The sequence below is a fragment of the Balaenoptera musculus genome, chromosome 16 (assembly GCF_009873245.2).
Source record: "Balaenoptera musculus isolate JJ_BM4_2016_0621 chromosome 16, mBalMus1.pri.v3, whole genome shotgun sequence".
Classification (NCBI taxonomy): domain Eukaryota; kingdom Metazoa; phylum Chordata; class Mammalia; order Artiodactyla; family Balaenopteridae; genus Balaenoptera; species Balaenoptera musculus.
Genome location: NC_045800.1, coordinates 34,494,860 through 34,512,455, shown reverse-complemented (window position 1 = coordinate 34,512,455; position 17,596 = coordinate 34,494,860). Strand labels below are relative to the sequence as shown.

General features: G+C 41.4%; 1 protein-coding gene across 2 annotated transcripts in view; it reads left to right on the top strand.

Moving 5' to 3' along the window:
* The first annotated feature begins 440 nt into the window (after window positions 1-440).
* Window positions 441-17,596, top strand: part of EXOC6 (exocyst complex component 6) — a 205,362-nt gene continuing 188,206 nt past the window's right edge. The window contains exon 1 of one of the 2 annotated variants that reach the window (XM_036828815.1): window positions 441-555. In XM_036828815.1, the coding sequence (XP_036684710.1) occupies window positions 443-555 (113 nt within the window). In that variant the 5' untranslated portion in view covers window positions 441-442. Of the gene's footprint in view, window positions 556-12,420; window positions 12,540-17,596 lie in introns of those variants that run through there. The other variant, XM_036828813.1, reaches the window with a different exon arrangement.

The window sequence follows — 17,596 nt, the reverse complement described above, 5'->3', positions numbered from 1 at the left end:
GTTACATATTTTAGGGTTGTGGGCAAGGGTATAGTTGCAGCAATAACTAGGAGCATAGCTTTAATGGTGTACTTAGCATAAATAACATTAAAATATGTGCCCTAACAAGTCGATTGTACTTAATAACTTTTTTAGTATAATTCTTCTAATTCCTACCAAAGTTTGCAGTTACTGTCTTTGAGAAACAAGTAAATAAATACAGCAGGCATCAGGCAGGAACTTTCTGAACTGTGTCAAGGTTAATAATAAATAAAATGTTATAAGTAGAGACAGGACAGCAACAGCTGTGCAACATTCTTGGAAGCAAGGATTTTGATAGCATGAAGTCAGACAGTGAGCTCAGTTTTTGCTGCTACTCTGGGTGAACACAGAACCCTTGTCATAATTATAAGGAAAAGTGCATTTCTCTTATAAATTACAACTGTTTTGCACTTAAAATCTGATGTCTGCAGCTGGAAAATCAGGAGCAATGTTGGTGGAAGACCCAGATCAAACCTATGAGAATGTCCTGGCTGAGATTCAGTCTTTTGAGCTGCCCATTGAAGCTACTTTAAGGTAGGGCTCCTTTATATTTTGTTGTTTCTTCTTTAGTGGTGATAAGGTAGTCTTATTCACTTCTTTTATACTTTTCTCTAAAACAGAATAAAAATAATTTTTGAAAAATGGTTACAACTCTGTACATACCTAATCTCAAAATTTTATCCTTAGAGGAATGACAGTAAATAAATAATCCACTTTTTTTTGCATTGTATTTGTTTTATGATTCATCACCACAAGGTTAAAAAATAGAAATGACTTTCAAGTGATCAAAAAGGACCTCATGCCAACTCCAAATAGATTGAAACTCATTTATATTTGAGTGGATGTGAGTTGTAGGAAAAAAACGTAGAATGCTTACTTGTATTGTTGCTTCTCTTGGGTATATGGTGACCTTTCGGATATGTATTTTCTATTTCTATATAAGATTTAAAAATAGCTTCTTTGGTAAGATGGGGATTAATTTGCATAGTTCAAGGACAGGATTAAAATGAAAGACCATGTATCTCTGTGTTAAACAGGCAGTTTTAAAAATTTAATTCTTTTTGACTGTCTGCTTGTACCTGACACTTATCAGTGTGGGAACAGGATGGCAATCACTGAATGTGACAGTGACAGACAATAAATATTTGTTGACTAATATTTGTAGATTAAGTGAAAGGATTTTTTTTTTTTTTTTTTTTGCTGTTGTCTTTTCAGTCTCAGAAAGATCCAGGACAAAATGCTTTGAAATCCTACAGTTTAAATCTGAATAAATTTCTCCCAAATGTTTAAATTTGATTTTGCATTAAATAAATTCTGAATCTTTTCAAAGGGCCTAGGGTAGTGTTGGGGGTATGGGAAGATATTGATATTTATTGGTTGATTCTTGGGCTATCAATATGTAGGTGCAGTTGAAAAATAATTACGACTCCATTATAACTGTTCCTTACACCTTCATTTTATCTGAGCATCATGAACATCCTTGAAGAAGGGCAGGTGATTTTTACCCTATTCAATAGGTAGAAGAAACCAAAGCTTTTCACTAACAGGAAACTTAGTAATTTTTTCCAAATGGAACATACTTTATGCTGTACTAGCATCTTCTCAAACTTGTGCATCTGCCTGGTGGCTAGGTCAGAAGTCTAAAGGGAAACATGAGAGGGGGATAAAGGGAGCCTGGAGGTGTGTTGATTACTGTGGCCTCTGCTGCTACTGCTGCTGTAGAGCCCTTGGTCTTCACCCCTGACCCTCTCTACTTCTCTCCTGGTCTCACAACCCTGGCCAACATCTACAGGTTTCATCCATCCTTGGAACTATCAGCTAGTCTTGCTCTGGTACTGGACCTGACTTCCTGCTTTGATTCTTGGATCTGTCCTACCCTCTGTTCGGAGGGCAAATATCCCCAGTCTTGTACCTGGTCTTCCTAAAGAAAAGAATTGGTTTAGATTTGGCAGTCACAGCACTCTCCCAGCATCACAAGAGTAGACACAGCACAAATATTTTCTCCAGGTGCTGCCTGTCATCACCACCAGTGGGCCTGGAATGCCCAGTTAGCTTTGTATTTAGGTTATTGAATAAGGTCTTTGAATAAGTAAGAGAGGTCTTTTCCAAAGGCTACTGCTAAAACACCTCAATGTTATTTTGGAAGGTAGACACAGAGCTCCTAACAAGCCTTTAATTGGGACAATATTCACCAAAATTAGTTTTCCTAAACTGTTGCTGTAATCATTGATTAGATGAAGACTTCTTAGGCTAGCATTCGACGCCTTTCTACACATCCCTGTGCATGTCATTGATATTCCAATGTCACCTATTCTGGTTCACTGCTCTTATGGAACATAATCAGCTCATGTGGCCAAATATGAGGGTTGGAAAATAAAGACAGGACTTCCATTTTGGCCAAACTGGAGTGTTTACTATTTGATAATATGCCCTGAGATTTTCTTCCTTCTCGTGCTCATGGTTCCTTTCCTTTATTATCCTTCACTCTTATTTCTTCCTGCCAAAATCCAGCCCATCTTGCAAGGCACAGCTCAAATGTTCTGATCCATCAACCACAGGTGAGCGTTTCGTCCTTTGAAGCCCCAAAGAATCCAGGGCATTTATTTTGACTCACTTGGATGCGTGTGTGTGTGTGTGTGTGTGTGTGTGTGTGTGTATTTTATACTATAACCATTCTCAGGCTAAAGACTCCTGAGGGCACAACCTGTGTCTTACTTATATCTTAGCATCCTCTGCAGAAGCTTCTACCATGCCAGGCACACAGTAGCTAGATAAGTATTTGTTGAACTAATTTGTATGAGCTTCTGAGCTATGATGACCTTGCGAGGCAAAAGAAAGAAGGTAGTCCAGGGAGAAAGTCATCATTTCAGGGAAGAAGAGAAGGCTAACGTATTTGAATAGTTACAAGTTCTAAAGGCAGAGAGGGTGGAAAAGAAGTTTAGCTGGAGGGAGATTGGCCTAAGGGCTGGAATGGACATGAGGGGAGGGTTGGGACATTGAGAGGATGGGACTGGGAATACAGGGGAGAAACATTCTCCGGGAAGCCCTGCACCTGGGAATTGAGGTAGAGAAAATATCCAAGAATTCTCCTAGTTGTTCTTCCTGTCACGGAAGAAAGGCATTACTTCTACAGACGTTTCTGTTGTAAAATCCTAAACTGTTAGCTTCCTCTCCCCGCCCACCTTGTTTTGAGGTGCCCTGCTCAAGGTCAGTGTTCAGATCAGGGTCAGGTGGGGTTTGTTTCTCTAGCAAGGTGAGCTCAGAGAGCTCAGGACTCAAAACCCAGAGATGATTTCTGCTAGTGTCATTTAAGGATGGCTCAACAGCCCTTCTTAACAGGATGTGCAAGGCTTCCTGGCACACTTAGCCCCACCATCATCTGAGAGAATGGGTCTCCTCCACCTAGGAGTCGTGACGGGGTTGCTGAGACCGGGACTCATGTTGTCTGGTACTAGTCGATGGCCATAGTCTCGTTCACCTGCCCGGGCTGCCTTCTGCCTACCTCCTGACTTCATACAGGCTGCTCCCATCCTGTCTCCTGCCTGACTCTCCCAGTGGGCCCCTTGAGTCAACTCCTTTGGTCTTCTTTCTGTTTTGCTGGAAAAGTGGACAAGAATCAGATGATTCTGAGGTCCTGTGTTTGTTTTCATCTATGTGTGAAATGGGACCACTGCCCAAAGTATTAAGTTTAAAGGAGAGATGGTTTTAGGGGAGAGTTGAGACATTATGTTTTTTCCATGGTTTATTTGTGTTGCCATGAAATACCCAATAAAGACATCTCAGGCAGCTCTAACAATTGAATTGGGGAATAAATTTCCAGGGTGGCAAATTGGAATTTGATGTTAGCCATGCAGACAGTGACTGAATTTCAAAGAAAGGGAGAAATGTAAAGAAAGGCCTACCGCTAGTGCCTGTGTTGTCCTAGCATGGCTTTGCTTGGGCGTTCAAAATCACCTGGCTGGCAGATGCTTGGTAGGCTAAAACTCATGAGCAGGTGGGGTCTGGAATTAGTTTTGCTACCCTAATCCTTTTGCCCTGGGCATCACTGTTTTTATCATGTTACCACCACATGGTAATTTCCACTAGATTTTCTCATTCGTATTATGTTTTCTGATTTTTACTCCAGTTCCTCCATTTGGCCTAGATATGCCCAACTCCTTGCCAGCTGCTGCCTCTAGGGGGCGTGCCTCTCCCTGGTAGGCTTACCGGCTGTCTGGAGCCATGCTTAAAGAAACTACAGGGACTTCCCTGGTGGGTCCAGTGGTTAAGACTCCATGCGTCCACTGCAGGGGCGCAGGTTTGATCCCTGGTCAGGGAACTATGGTCCCCACATGCCCCATGGTGCAGCCAAAAAAAGAAAGAAAAGAAAAGAAAAGAAACTACAACACTAGTACCTTAGTCAGCCTTATTCTAGCATTACCAACTTCCTTGAACAAGGATAGCTAATAGCTTTCAACTAGTAGTATATCAATTCCAGTGCATTGGTAGTGGTTTTTCTGAATCCTCATGTTGAGAGTGGTTCTGATAAAATAGCAATGGTAGCTATGGTCTTAGGATAACACAGTAGAGCAGCATCTTTACGTCACATCCACACTAGAACTTCCTGCTGCCAGGCCTCGCTCTTAGACCTGGCCCCCCATGGGTACCCTCTCACACCTGGGTATAGCCTGGGCTCATTATGCCTCTTAGGCTCCTGCAGGTGTGTTGTTAGCCTCTTAGAACAGGTCTTGAAATCATAACATGTCTGAACCAATTTGAATTCAGAAATTACAGTGTGTCTCATTGCTAGAGCTGAGACTGAGATAAGAGATTGAAGTGCAGTGCAGTGTTTCGTGGGGAGGAAGAAAAAGAGGACATATCCAAAGAAAGCCCTGCCTAGGGCTGGGAAAAATAGGAGGAAAAGGGAATTGTACATGATGACGTACCAGAAGAAATTTTTGTAATTGTTTTATGATAACATAATTGTTTTACACTTGTACTCACAGGCTCTCTCGGGCTCTTTTCCAAAAGCTGACCATGAAGTTTTAACAGTTTAAGAGCAAACAGGATATTATTATTTCTTTGACTTAATGTTTTTAAGAATGAAGATAACATGCTTTTAGGAAAGAACAGAAAACATTAAAACAACAACAACAAAAAACAACCACCTAACTGTAACACAGTAAAATCTTAGAATGACATACTAAAAAATATATGTAGTTAAATTCAGCTGTAGACATTCTGGAATGCTTTCACCGTTCATATCTTTAGAAATGTAACATTTCTATTAAATCTTATTTCATTAAGATGTTAAGATCAAAGCTCTAGCATTTATTAGTTATTTGATTTTGGCCGTAGTTTCTGAAACTATAAAATGGGAATTATAATAAAACCTATCTCAAATGTATTTGAAGTGCTTAGCACAATGCTGGCCTAGCACATTGTAAATGTTCAATATTTTAACTATATTATGTCTAATTTACATCCGGGATATATATTCCAGCATAATATAGTATACACTTTAGAGTGTTGAAGTAAACAAGCACTCACAACATCTTGAAATTCTGAGCAGGGGGAAAATATTGAGTAATGTAAATTTTATTTTGGTTGCCTAATATTCAGGGGAGAGAGGGTATCCCTTTTCAAAATCCTATTTACTAATCCTTATATTGATGCTAATGTAATATCATGACCTCATTTAATCTCTAACGGGAGTGGTGTAGTGTGCAGCATGCTGTGGATATAAAATGGAATCCAGAGAAACTGTTCAGGAATAACTGTGGGCCTAATTATGACTGAGGCCTGCCACGTCTGTAGCACCTCAGGAAAGCCTGGGGTCCCTGATGACAGTGGGCTGTGTAGTTGCCAAATTTTCACTGAACACTTAAATAATACCATTAGCTGCTTGATCTTCAGTGGAACACTAGAGAGAAGTTTAAAAAAACATTTTTTTTATGTTGAGAACTAAGTATTCCAAGCAGGGAGACAGTTCTGTTTATTTAGTGGTTAAATGAATGGGCTCTGGAGCCAGAAGGACATGTGTTCAAATTTTGCCTCTATACTACTTACTAATAGAACTATTGAAAGGTTTACATGAATTAGGCATTATGTGTATTTAATGTAGTGGCTCATACATAGCAAATGCTCATTCATTCAGTTAGTAAATATTTATGGAGCATCTCCAACGTGGCAGGCAGTGGTGGAGGATGGGCAATGGTCTTGTTGTTGATATAGCAAGATCAAGAGACCTGGAAACTCCCTGCTCACAGGGAGCTGGCATTTTAATGAAGAGAGCTAAAAATAAATTAAAAAGCGGTAATAAGTGCTATGAAGAATAACAAATCAGGGTGAAGGATAGGGAGGTCCAGGGATCCTATTTTACAAAAGGGAGGTCCAGGGAGTAAATGTCAGCTATTATTATCTTTATTAACATTTCATTACATTACATTAGTTACATTTCTAAATCCTTTTTTGCTGAGAGAAGAAAAAAAATAGGAGGAGTGAGAAGAGAGGGAGAGAGAGCGAAAGGCAATAAAGAAAAGCTAAGTGGGGAAAGAGTGAGGAATAAAAAGCCAACAATGAGGAGGAAAGAAAGAGGAAAGAGAAGAGAAAATGGTGTCATAAGCTGGCGCTGGGGTGCTGTGGGGAGAGGAAGGAGGTAATGGAATTCAGAGAAAATACTGTTGCTCTTTGATTGCTCAGTGGACTTTAAAATGTTTAGCTTTGGGATGAGCAATGTAATGGTGCTTTCAGGACATCGTTCCGAGGGCAGGACTAGTGATACAATTTACAGGACCAATGCAAAATGAAAATGCAGGCCTCCTTGTTCAAAAGATTATTAAGAATTACAAGATGGTGATGGCAGAGCATTAAGCCAAGAGCCAGTTCTTACGCCCCCGCATGGATGAGCCAGCTCTGTCTGAGAGCTTAGCGCAGAACCTGGCACACAGCAGGCGTTCAATAAAAGCTGTTGTTGAATGAAGAGAACCTGGGGCTAATTACTTTTGAACTTCTTTGAGGACTGGCCCATATTTCAGAAAAACTGATTTTATTTGGCTTCAGTTTCAGATTTCCTTCTATTGTTCTCCCCTGTGGGATATGGAACAGATTCCTGGACACAGTTTTGGCAGCAGGAATCCTCCCAGGCCTGGCTGGGCTTTGTTCACATTCTCTTGCACCTACAGACTATGGCCACCTGGGGTCACTGCACCAACAAGGTAGAAGCTGGAGGAAAGCAGCTGTCAAGACAGCCCCAAAGAGTGGCTAAAAGGCACAGGGAAGGGTTAGTGGATAAGAGCCAATATATAAAGACTGCCTGTACTCTACATTTTGATAAAGTTCTGCAACTATATAACAAAGGCTCTTAAACTCTTTGAGAAACATCTGAATGATATTAGCAAAGTCTTGAGAGGATAAAGATCAGGAAGTCTGCTATAGGGTTCCTAGGAGTGAGAAAGGGAATCTTTCTGTAGAGCTGTACCCTACCTCATGAAACACCGCTTTTACAACATTAAGCTTAACATGAGAAGTATTTGCATGTGGATTATTTATTTAACAAATAGTAACTGGGCTGGTAGTAAACTCTACAGACATTGTCCCATGCCTGGAAATGGAGACAGACTCGCTGATTGTTCGGCACCATGATGTGTGTGCCTCCAAGGACAATGAAGAGACCCTTGACTTAAAGCAAGATCCGGAGGGCTCACTAAAGTGGATCCAGAACCAAGGGTCTAACTGAAAGACAGGGCCCCTGATTCCCCAGCCACAACAGGAACAACTTTCAGGCAGTTTCCTCCCATCGAGCATTCAGAAAAAAAATGAGGTTCAGGTTCAGAGACTCTGATACAGAATTAGGCTATTTGGTTAATGGTTAGAAAAAAAGAACAATATTGTGTCTGGTTTTTATTTTTATTTTACCAAGAGGGAAGCTAAATTCTGGGTCTCCTGATTTAATAACAAATGTTGGATAATCCTCGTCTCCAATGCTCGTGCAACATTATACATATATTATCTCCTTAATCTCCACACCACTTGTGAGCTAGGGACTGTTATTGCTCCCAATTCACACTTGAGAAACTGAGGCTTAGACAAGTTACGTCACTCTACCGAGGCCCCACATCTAGTAAGAGATGAATTGGAATTTGAACCAAACATTTAAATGCCAGACCAGGGCAAGCTGCATTCTACAGCCTCCTTCTGAGGGAGGGGCTTTCCCAAGATTGTTTATTAGTCTGTAGACAAGTGGCTCAAAGTATAAGTCGTTAATGATTTAAGATTTTATCTACAGGTTAAACCCTTACTTTGCTGGTTAGTTTTCCTGCCAGACACAGAAAGCTCTCTTGCTCTGACAGTCTCCTGCTCTGTCAGTCTTCCTGGATATCTTTTCCCTCCCAGAGTCCTGATGAGAGATTTCGGGTGGATCTCTGGAAGTCAATATCCACTGCCCCCAAAATAACTCAACATGCATGTGCTGTCTTCCAGTGTGCCCTACTACCCCCAACCTCTTCAGACCAGATTGACTAAGTCATTTATTCCTTGGGTAAAACAACATCGGAACAGTTTTCTTACCTGATTTTTTTTATTAACAGGAAAAACAGGAACAGCTGACTAGCTTCCATCTTCTCCAACTCACTAGCTGTGTGGCTTTGGACAAGTGACCTAATCTCTCTAAGTCTCAGTTTCTTCAAATTAAATTGGAGATAGCAAAAGTATCCCACAGGGTGAAATTAGATTTTAGTAAAATTAGTACTAATTTAATTAACCAAAAAAAGTATGAATTAAATTAGTAAAGATTAAATTAGATAATATAAAGGGCTTAGCAAATAGTGCTCAGTAAACAGCTATTATGGTTTTTATTTTGGCCTATAGCTGAAATTCTTCGTTTTGGAGCCTTTTAGAAATGTAGCACTAGGCCTTTTTTTCACATGAATGTGTTTGTTGATATCTACGTCCATAATTAAAATTTACATAGTTAGCTAGTTAGGACATTTAGCTTTAAATTCTTAGCAAAAAACTTCAGGTACTAACGGAACTGTCAGAAGTCACAGAGGGAACCAGCAAGAGCTGTTCAGAAGGAGAAGTGGTATATGGACTTCCTTCCATCTTGACTTGACTTGAGGGGAAGATACTGCCACTTAACGTTGAGGTAATCTCTATGGGCAGGTGTTGAAACAGGCCAGGAGTGAGGACTATGTAAGCAGGGCTGGCTTCCCAGGGCAGGGCATTTGGAGCTGGGTTTAGATAGATGGCATCAGGGTTGGAGAAGAGAAGGGGGAAAAGGTCTGGGTAATGAACACTCCAGAAAGGAATGCCCCACAAGTCTGGGGCATTGCCAATAAGAAGCTGGCTTGTGCCTTATGTCTCCTCACCTTGCTTTACTCTTCAGAACAATGAATTCTGGCCCTGCTCATCGTCTGAGCTAAGATAGCCTGCCATTTCCTGCAGAGAGAACTGGCTTTCTGTTCTCTTTGTAGGACAGTAAAAATTTGTTCTCGGATCTTATGTTTTGGTTTCAGGTTCAGTTTTCAAAGGCTTATTTTCCCCTCTTGAGAGCTGAACCTGCATTTCAGATGTGCTAACAGCAGGTGGGTGGTGCCTCAGCAATTGAGGACACAGTCTGCTAAGAAAAAAAATTCAGTTTTTTACTACTCAGTAAAAAACAGTGGTATGAAGGGCCAAAACACTAGGGTCTAGGTACAGGTATTTGGCTCCATCCAAGGATAAAATTTTAAATAACCAGAGGAATGGATGAAGTTTATATCCTCTGACAAAAGTCCATAAATATCATTTCTTGCATTGAAGCTTCTGATAAAAGTGAACATCAGGGAATTTGAGGTAACGTTTTGTTTGTGCTGCAGATTCCTATTAAGGCAACTGAATACACAATATTATAAGATGTTGTATTTAATGTCAACATATAAAGAGCAAGTTTGAAGAAACTAACTTTTTACAATGTTGATATTGTTTTAATTCCTAATTGTTACCAATAATGGATTAATTAAACTCCTACCTAACTCAGACCTGTTTGGAATGCTCCTTTCTAACTCATCCTGAACTCTTTCCAATGGCTTCAGAACTTCAGCATTGTCTGGTTTGAAGACCCTCCAACTTTCTCTCAGCCGTGTGCAGGACTCTATGAGGAACTATAAGAAATTGCAAAATTAAAAAAAAAAAAAGTCATCTCTGAACTTAGGACCTTAACGTGGTGTGAAAGTGCTGGTGGACTTGGGAAGAGATTTCTTTTTTTTTTTCTGTATATTTTCACAGCTTGAGGAAGTGAGATTACCCAGAGAAGATCTGGATTCTCTTGTACCATCAAGACAGTGGAAACAGGCTTGTGATAGGGTTTCTTGGTAGAATAAGTATTTGGATGTAGCAGAGCTTCCTTAGTCTTCCGAGCCAGTGTGCACTGCGGTCAGCCGTGTTCCGGTTCCCTGGGGGTCAACTGTACAAAACAAACAAAATTCAAATTATAAAAAGGAGCTAATCAAAACAAGTGCAAACTCTTAAAACAGTTGTTGGTGGAATGGATATATGTGCTAAATTAAATCTAGAGTCAGTGGAGAAGGTTGTGATCCATTAGGGAAATCTTTATGAAGGAGATAAATCTGAGTTGAAGTTTCCAGGAGGGGCAGAAATTTCACATTAATAGGAAGGAGGACATTTATATATGTTAGTAATGTTTATTGGCCCTTACTAAATGTGGCAGGCAGAATAATGGTTCCCCACAATGTCCATGTCCTAATCCCTAGAATCTGCAAATATATTACCTCACATGACAAAAGGGATATTACAGATGTGATTAATGTTAAGACCTTGAGATAGAAGATTATCCAGAATTACGGGGTTGTGTCAAACCTAATGCCATGGGTCCTTAAAAGCAGAGAATCTTTTCTGGCCTAGGTCAGAGTCAAAGGGAGATGTGACTACAGAAGAATGGTCAGAGAGATGCAATATTGCTGGCTTGAAAGACTGAGGAAGGGGGCTATGAGCCAAGGAATGTGGAAGGCCTCTAGAAGCTGAAATAGGTAAGGAAATGAATTCTCCCCTAGAGCCTCTGGAAAGAGCACAGTTGTGCTGACACCTTGATTTTAGCCCAGTGAGACCCGTATTAGACATCTAGCCTACAGAACTATAACATAATAAATTTCAGTTGTTTTAAGCTAAGTTTGGGATAATTTGTTCCAGCAATAATAGAAAGCTAACACAACATGGGACAGCAAAATGAGGTAGACAGTACTATTATGGTCATTTACAGATGGGGAAACTGAATTATAAAGGAACTAGGTTCTTGCACAATGTCACCCAGCTGTGGATGAAGGACCAGGGAATTAATTGAAGACACCAGTCGTCAGAGTTCATGCTCTTAATTATTATGCAATATCATCTCCCAGGATTTTTGTGGGAGGATGGAAGTAGTAAAAGCTTCTAGAAAAAGCTCACTGAAGGAGTGAGTTACACAGCTGTATAGTAAACAGCTTGGTTGACTCAAAGGGACATTCAGAGCCCTGAATTAATGGAGACCAGAAAATATTTGTCCCTCAGGGCTAGGTATGTACTCTCTACTTGATTAACCTTCTCAGTCGCTGCTTTGACCATGACAAACTGGTTTACTCAGCGTCCCACAAACACTTCACTAAACAGAACTCTTCTACACTAGTACCTTTGTCCAAGCCACCTGCCTTTCTTTCCCATCTCGCTGATGCCCACTGCTCTCAAGAGCTCCCACGCCTTATCCCAAACACAGCAACTTAGGGGCACTTGGGTTCAAGGACTTTGGCATGAAATCACACATTGCACTTTTATCTTTGCCATAAGGTGTCATAATTTTACGTCATTGACTTTTTCTGTCGCTTATAATTTATTTCCAAGTTGACTGGCCTCTGTGGACTTCGCGTGGGCAGGGACAGGAATCCACTCAGAGCAGTCGCCAGCTGGGATCTTCCTGGCTCATTCCTAAAATAAATCTTACTCCCACACACCATTTTGTTTTTCTTGAGTACACGTTTCCCTTTCTCTGACTCTCCACCACCCAGAGTACATCAGGCCTCCCTGTCAAACGTTCCCGTAGCTTTTATTACAGATTGTCGACCTCCCTCATTACTAAAGTATCCCCAGCGCGTAGCAGAGGGTCGGGCACACAGAATACAGGGATCTATGTTAAAGCCCAGCCAGTTAATAGCAACTAGGGACAAGTGCCGAGCGCAAGCTGGAGGTGACGCGTCTCCACTCCCTGCCGCCCCCGGCAGTACCTTGACCTCCGCAGGTGTGGAGACCGACACCTGGTCGCGTGCCCGCGCGCTGCCTCCCACGCCACCCGCGCGCCCCTGCGCTGCCCGCCCCGCCCCTTTCCCCGCCCCCTCGCGCTCGCGCCACAGGCCGCTCGCCCCCGCGGTTCTCGCGGCGCCGCGCCTCGCTGACCCCTCAGCTTCCAGCCAAGATGCGGAGAGCGGCGAAGGTCTGGGCACCGTTCCGGAGCACGAGCGGATCTTGCAGGAGATCCAGAGCACCGACACCGCCTGCGTGGGGCCCACCCTCCGGTAAAGCTCTCATCCTCCCGGGATCTCGGGCTGCCCCCTCCGGCCGCTCGTCGGGAGCCGGGCGGGTCGTCCGCCGCCGGTCGCGCGCGGAGCGGCCAGACAGGTGGTGCGCGAGGGGGAGGGCGGGGGGGGGCGCTTCAGGGCGGCGGGCCGGGACCTGAGCCGGGACCGGGGCGGGGCGGCACGGGAGGCTGCACCTGTCGGCGCAGCCCGCCTCAGCCACGGGAGCTGTCACCGCGCAGCTGGAGGGTGTGGCTGCCAAGGCGCCTCTCACCCCGGGAGCCGCGGCGCCGCCCCGCCTTCGCCGTCCAGTCCCGGCCCTGGCCTGTGGTCTCGAGGACGCGCCTGGGCTTCCGGGCTCTCGGATCGTGCGGGGGCCGAGGGCGGCTTGGCTGCGGCGTGACCGAGGGTACCGACGCTCGCGCAGGTGGAAACCCTGGCGAGCTGGGCTGCCGAGGGCGTGGGAGAATTGAAATTGAGCGGGAGACGCCGGCACCATTATCTCCCCTCCCGCGCGGCCAGAGTGGGCGAGGAGGGAGCGTGGGCTGGAGGGGAGGAGCTGACGCTCGGGAACGCGCTGATGTGACCGTGCGCTCGCTCGGCAAGCCTGGGGAGCTTTTACTTATTTACGAACGTTTCATTAATTTTGCATGCATTTCCCAGTTTATTTTAAAAAGAATCTCCACCCTTTAAAAATAGTACAAGAACAATAAATATTCCAGACTGAATACCTGCTGCCCTAATAGAATATTAGCCGGGTACTATAGTGATCCATTAGAGTGTTAGGCACTTTCTTCAAGGATGAGTGCCTTTTAAACATAAGGTTTCATTTTTCGCTGTGATGATAATGAAATTATTATTCACTTAGGGAACTTGGGACTCATTGGGCTTTAATCATTATTATTTCTTCAGGATACATTCCTAGAAATGGAGCGCTGTATATTTTGTGGACTGAGGACGTAGTATAAAGTGAAGCCAGTTAAAGTTATGATGTAAATCCACCTTGCTCTGAGAATCCGGAGACCTGGGTTGTTGGTGTACCCTAGTCTAACCACTGATGAAGCGTGCGGTCATGGGCAAAAATCATTTAACTTCTCTGAACCTTGATTCTTTATTTGTAGACAGGGGAGGGGTAGGTGTTTAGATGCCCAGAAAGCCCAGTACCTTAGGGACCTTGCCTATTTGTTTACTGCTGTATGCCTAACACGAAGCATGTGGTGGCATCTGATATATTTTTGTCAAATGAAGTTCCATTTATGATATGATAAGAATAATTAGTGCATTTTCTTAATTTTTCAATGTAATTCTTTTCATAAAACTCTGCATTTGGGGGCTTCCCTGGTGGCGCAGTGGTTGAGAATCTGCCTGCTAATGCAGGGGACACGGGTTCGAGCCCTGGTCTGGGAAGATCCCACATGCCGCGGTGCGACTAGGCCCGTGAGCCACAACTACTGAGCCTGCGCGTCTGGAGCCTGTGCTCCGCAACAAGAGAGGCCGCGATAGTGAGAGGCCCGCGCACCGCAATGAAGAGTGGCCCCCGCTTGCCACAACTAGAGAAAGCCCTTGCACAGAAACGAAGACCCAACACAGCCAAAATAAATAAATAATAAAAATAAGTACATTTAAAAAAAAAAACTCTGCATTTGGTAATGAAAGTAGAAATCATAGCCTAAAAGGAGGCTTTGTTTTCCTCACTGCGTGGTGAAACTGAAAGAGTACAGTATGTGGTATAGTTATCAGAACAGTCCATTTTTGAAAATAGTATTGGTTATGAAGGAGATGCTTCTTCTTGAGAAAATGTGCTAGGCAGTATCCTTGATAGCAGATGAAATTGACTTAGAAGAAAAATTTGAAATACAGTTGGCTCTTGAACAATATGGATTTAAACTGTCGATCCACTTACACCTGGAATTTTTAAAATAGCAAATACCGTGGTACTACACGATCCACAGTTGGTTGAATCCGAGGATGTGGAACCCGGGATATGGAGGAAACCAGTGTATGGACAGCTGACTATAAGTTATATGTGGATTTTTCACTGCATGAAGGGTCCGAGGCCCTAACCCCCTCACTGTTCAACAGTCAACTGTGTATTGAGAGATTTTTGTGACACAAATAGAATATACGTATTCATGGTGTTATCATTCTGTTCTATTTTGATGGACATTTTTGTAATCTGCTCACTTTGTTGAAACCCACACTCTTTTCTTTAGCGAACTACGTTGACTCGTACTTATCCTATATATACACTTGTCATCTCTCATTTATAAGCAGACTCTTTGCACACACATGTAGAAGGCACTATTAGTGGTCCTTTCTCTTGAACAGTTTAAGCTACTGTTATCTTTTCCCAAGGTTTCACTGAGTGAAATGCTAATACTAAATTTTAAAAAAAACTTTCATTATGGGAAAATTTAAGTGTTTTAAAAAGGAGAAAAGTCTAATGGACCACATGAATTTATCATCTAGCTTCAATTCAACCCCTGGCCAGTCTCATTTGATCTCTTGCCATTTCCACTCTTCCTCACCCTGGATTATTTTGAAGCAAATCCCAGACAGCAGTTCATCCACAAATATTTCAGCATTAAGATTAATTTTTGTTGTTATTTCTCAGTTAAGTTTTAGCTGGCATGTAGGCTTATGTTGTTATAGTTATTATTAATATTATTTTTCTTAGTGGCAGACTTTTTTTCAGCCTGACCTTTTCCTGACTCACTTTTTATCAGATCAGTCTTCCTGGAGGAAGCCACATGATTAAATGAGAAGCATATTATACACTTTTCACAGGGCCTGGCATATGATGTGGTTCTTTGGCCACAATGGAATTAAATTAGAAGTCAGTAGTAGAAAAGTATCTGGAAAATTCCCAAATATTTGAACACTGAAAAACGCACATCTAGATAACCCATGGATGAAAGAAGAAATGGAAAGAGAAATTAGAAAGATTTTGAATGAATAAAATGAAAACACTACATATCAAAATTTGTGGGATACAGCTAAATGTATACTTAGAGAGAAATACAACACTAAACACCTCTATGGGAAAAGAATGGTTTAAAATAATGGCCTCATCTTCTAAGTTAAGAAACTAGAAAAAGAAGAGCAAATGAAATCCGAAAGAGCCAAAGAAAGAAGATGATAATGATCAGAGTGGACATCAGTGAAATAAGAAATAGAAAAACAGTTGAGAAAATCAGTGAAACTGAAACCTGGTTCTTTGAGATCAGTAGAATTGATAAACTTCTAGGGGAAAACAGGGAGCAGATACCAATGATCAATTCTCAACTCACTTTGAGGTCAACATTAACCTGATACCAAAACTAAACAAAGACATTTCTAGAAAAGGAAACTATACACCAGTATTATTAATACACACACTAGAACACTTTAAACAGAATTTTAGCAAATTAAATCCACAATATATAAAAATAATAAATGGGATTCATTTCAAGAATGCATGCTGGTTAACACTTGAAAAACCAACTGATGTAATTCATATTAAACTAAAAAAAATTATATGATCATCTTAATAGATGCAGAGAAAGCATTGACAAATCTAACATTCATTCCTGATAAAAACCCTCAGAAACTAGGAATGGAAATTCCTCAGCCTGAAAAAAGGCATCTAGGGGCTTCCTTGGTGGCGCAGTGGTTTAGAATCTGCCTGCTAATGCAGGGGACACGGGTTTGAGCACTGGTCTGGGAAGATCCTACATGCTGCGGAGCAGCTAGGCCTGTGAGCCACAACTACTGAGCCTGCACGTCTGGAGCCTGTACTCCGCAACAAGAGAGGCCACGATAGTGAGAGGCCCGTGCACTGCGATGAAGAGTGGCCTCCGCTTGCCACAACTAGAGAAAGCCCTCGCACAGAAACGAAGACCCAACATAGCAATCAATCAGTCAATCAATCAATAAATCTTAAAAAAATAAAAAAAAGGCATCTATGAAAAACCTGTAGCTAACATTAAACTTAATGGTGAAAGACTGAATGCTTTTCTCCTAAAATCAGGAATAAAGCAAGGATGTTCATTCTCACAACTTGTATTCAACACTGTACTAGAGGTCCTAGCCAGTATAATAAGATAAGAAAAAAAGTCTTGATTGGAAAATCATCTTTATTTGCAGACAATGTAATTATCTATAGAGAAAATCCTATGGAATACATAGAAAAGCTACTAGAACTGTTAAGTGGGTTTAGCAAGGATATAGGACACCAAATCAGTATGCAAAAATCAATTGTATTTCTATGTGCTAGCAATGAACAATCAAAAATTGAAATAAAAAATAGCATCAAAAATATGAAATTCATAGGGATAAATATGGCAAACAATGTGAAAGAGTTTTACCTGAAAACTATAAAACATTGCTAATAGAAATTAAAGAGGACCTAAATAAATGCACACATATGCTGTATCCATGAATCAGAAGATTCAATAATGTTAAGATGTCATTTCCCCCAAACTGTTGTTTAGATTTAAGGCAATCCCAATAAAAATCCAGCAGTTTTTTTGGTAGAAATTGACAAACTGATTCTAAAGTTCATATGGAGATGCAAAAGACCTCGAATAGCCAAACTAACTTAGAAAAAGATGAAAAGTTGGAGAACTTACATTACCTGGTTTTAAGATTTATTATAAAGCTACAGTAATCAAGACAGTGTGGGACTAGCATCAAGCTAGACAAATAGATCAGTGAAACTGAGAAGACTCGATAAATAGGTTTACACATATGGTCAGTTAATTTTTGGCAAAGATGTAAAGGCAATTCATTGGAAAAGATAGTCTTTTTAAATAACAGTAGTGGAATGTCAGATATCTATATGCAAGATAATGAACTTTTAAATGTATTTTGCATCATATTTAAAAATTAACTCAAAATGGATCGTAAACCTAAACATTAAATGTGAAACTATAAAACTCCTAAAAACTACAGGAGAAAATTTTTGTGACTTTGGGTTAGGCAAAGATTTCTTAGATACTATTACAAAAGCATAATACATAAAAGAAAAAATTGATAAATTGGACTTTATCAAAATTGAGAACATCTGGTCTTCAAAC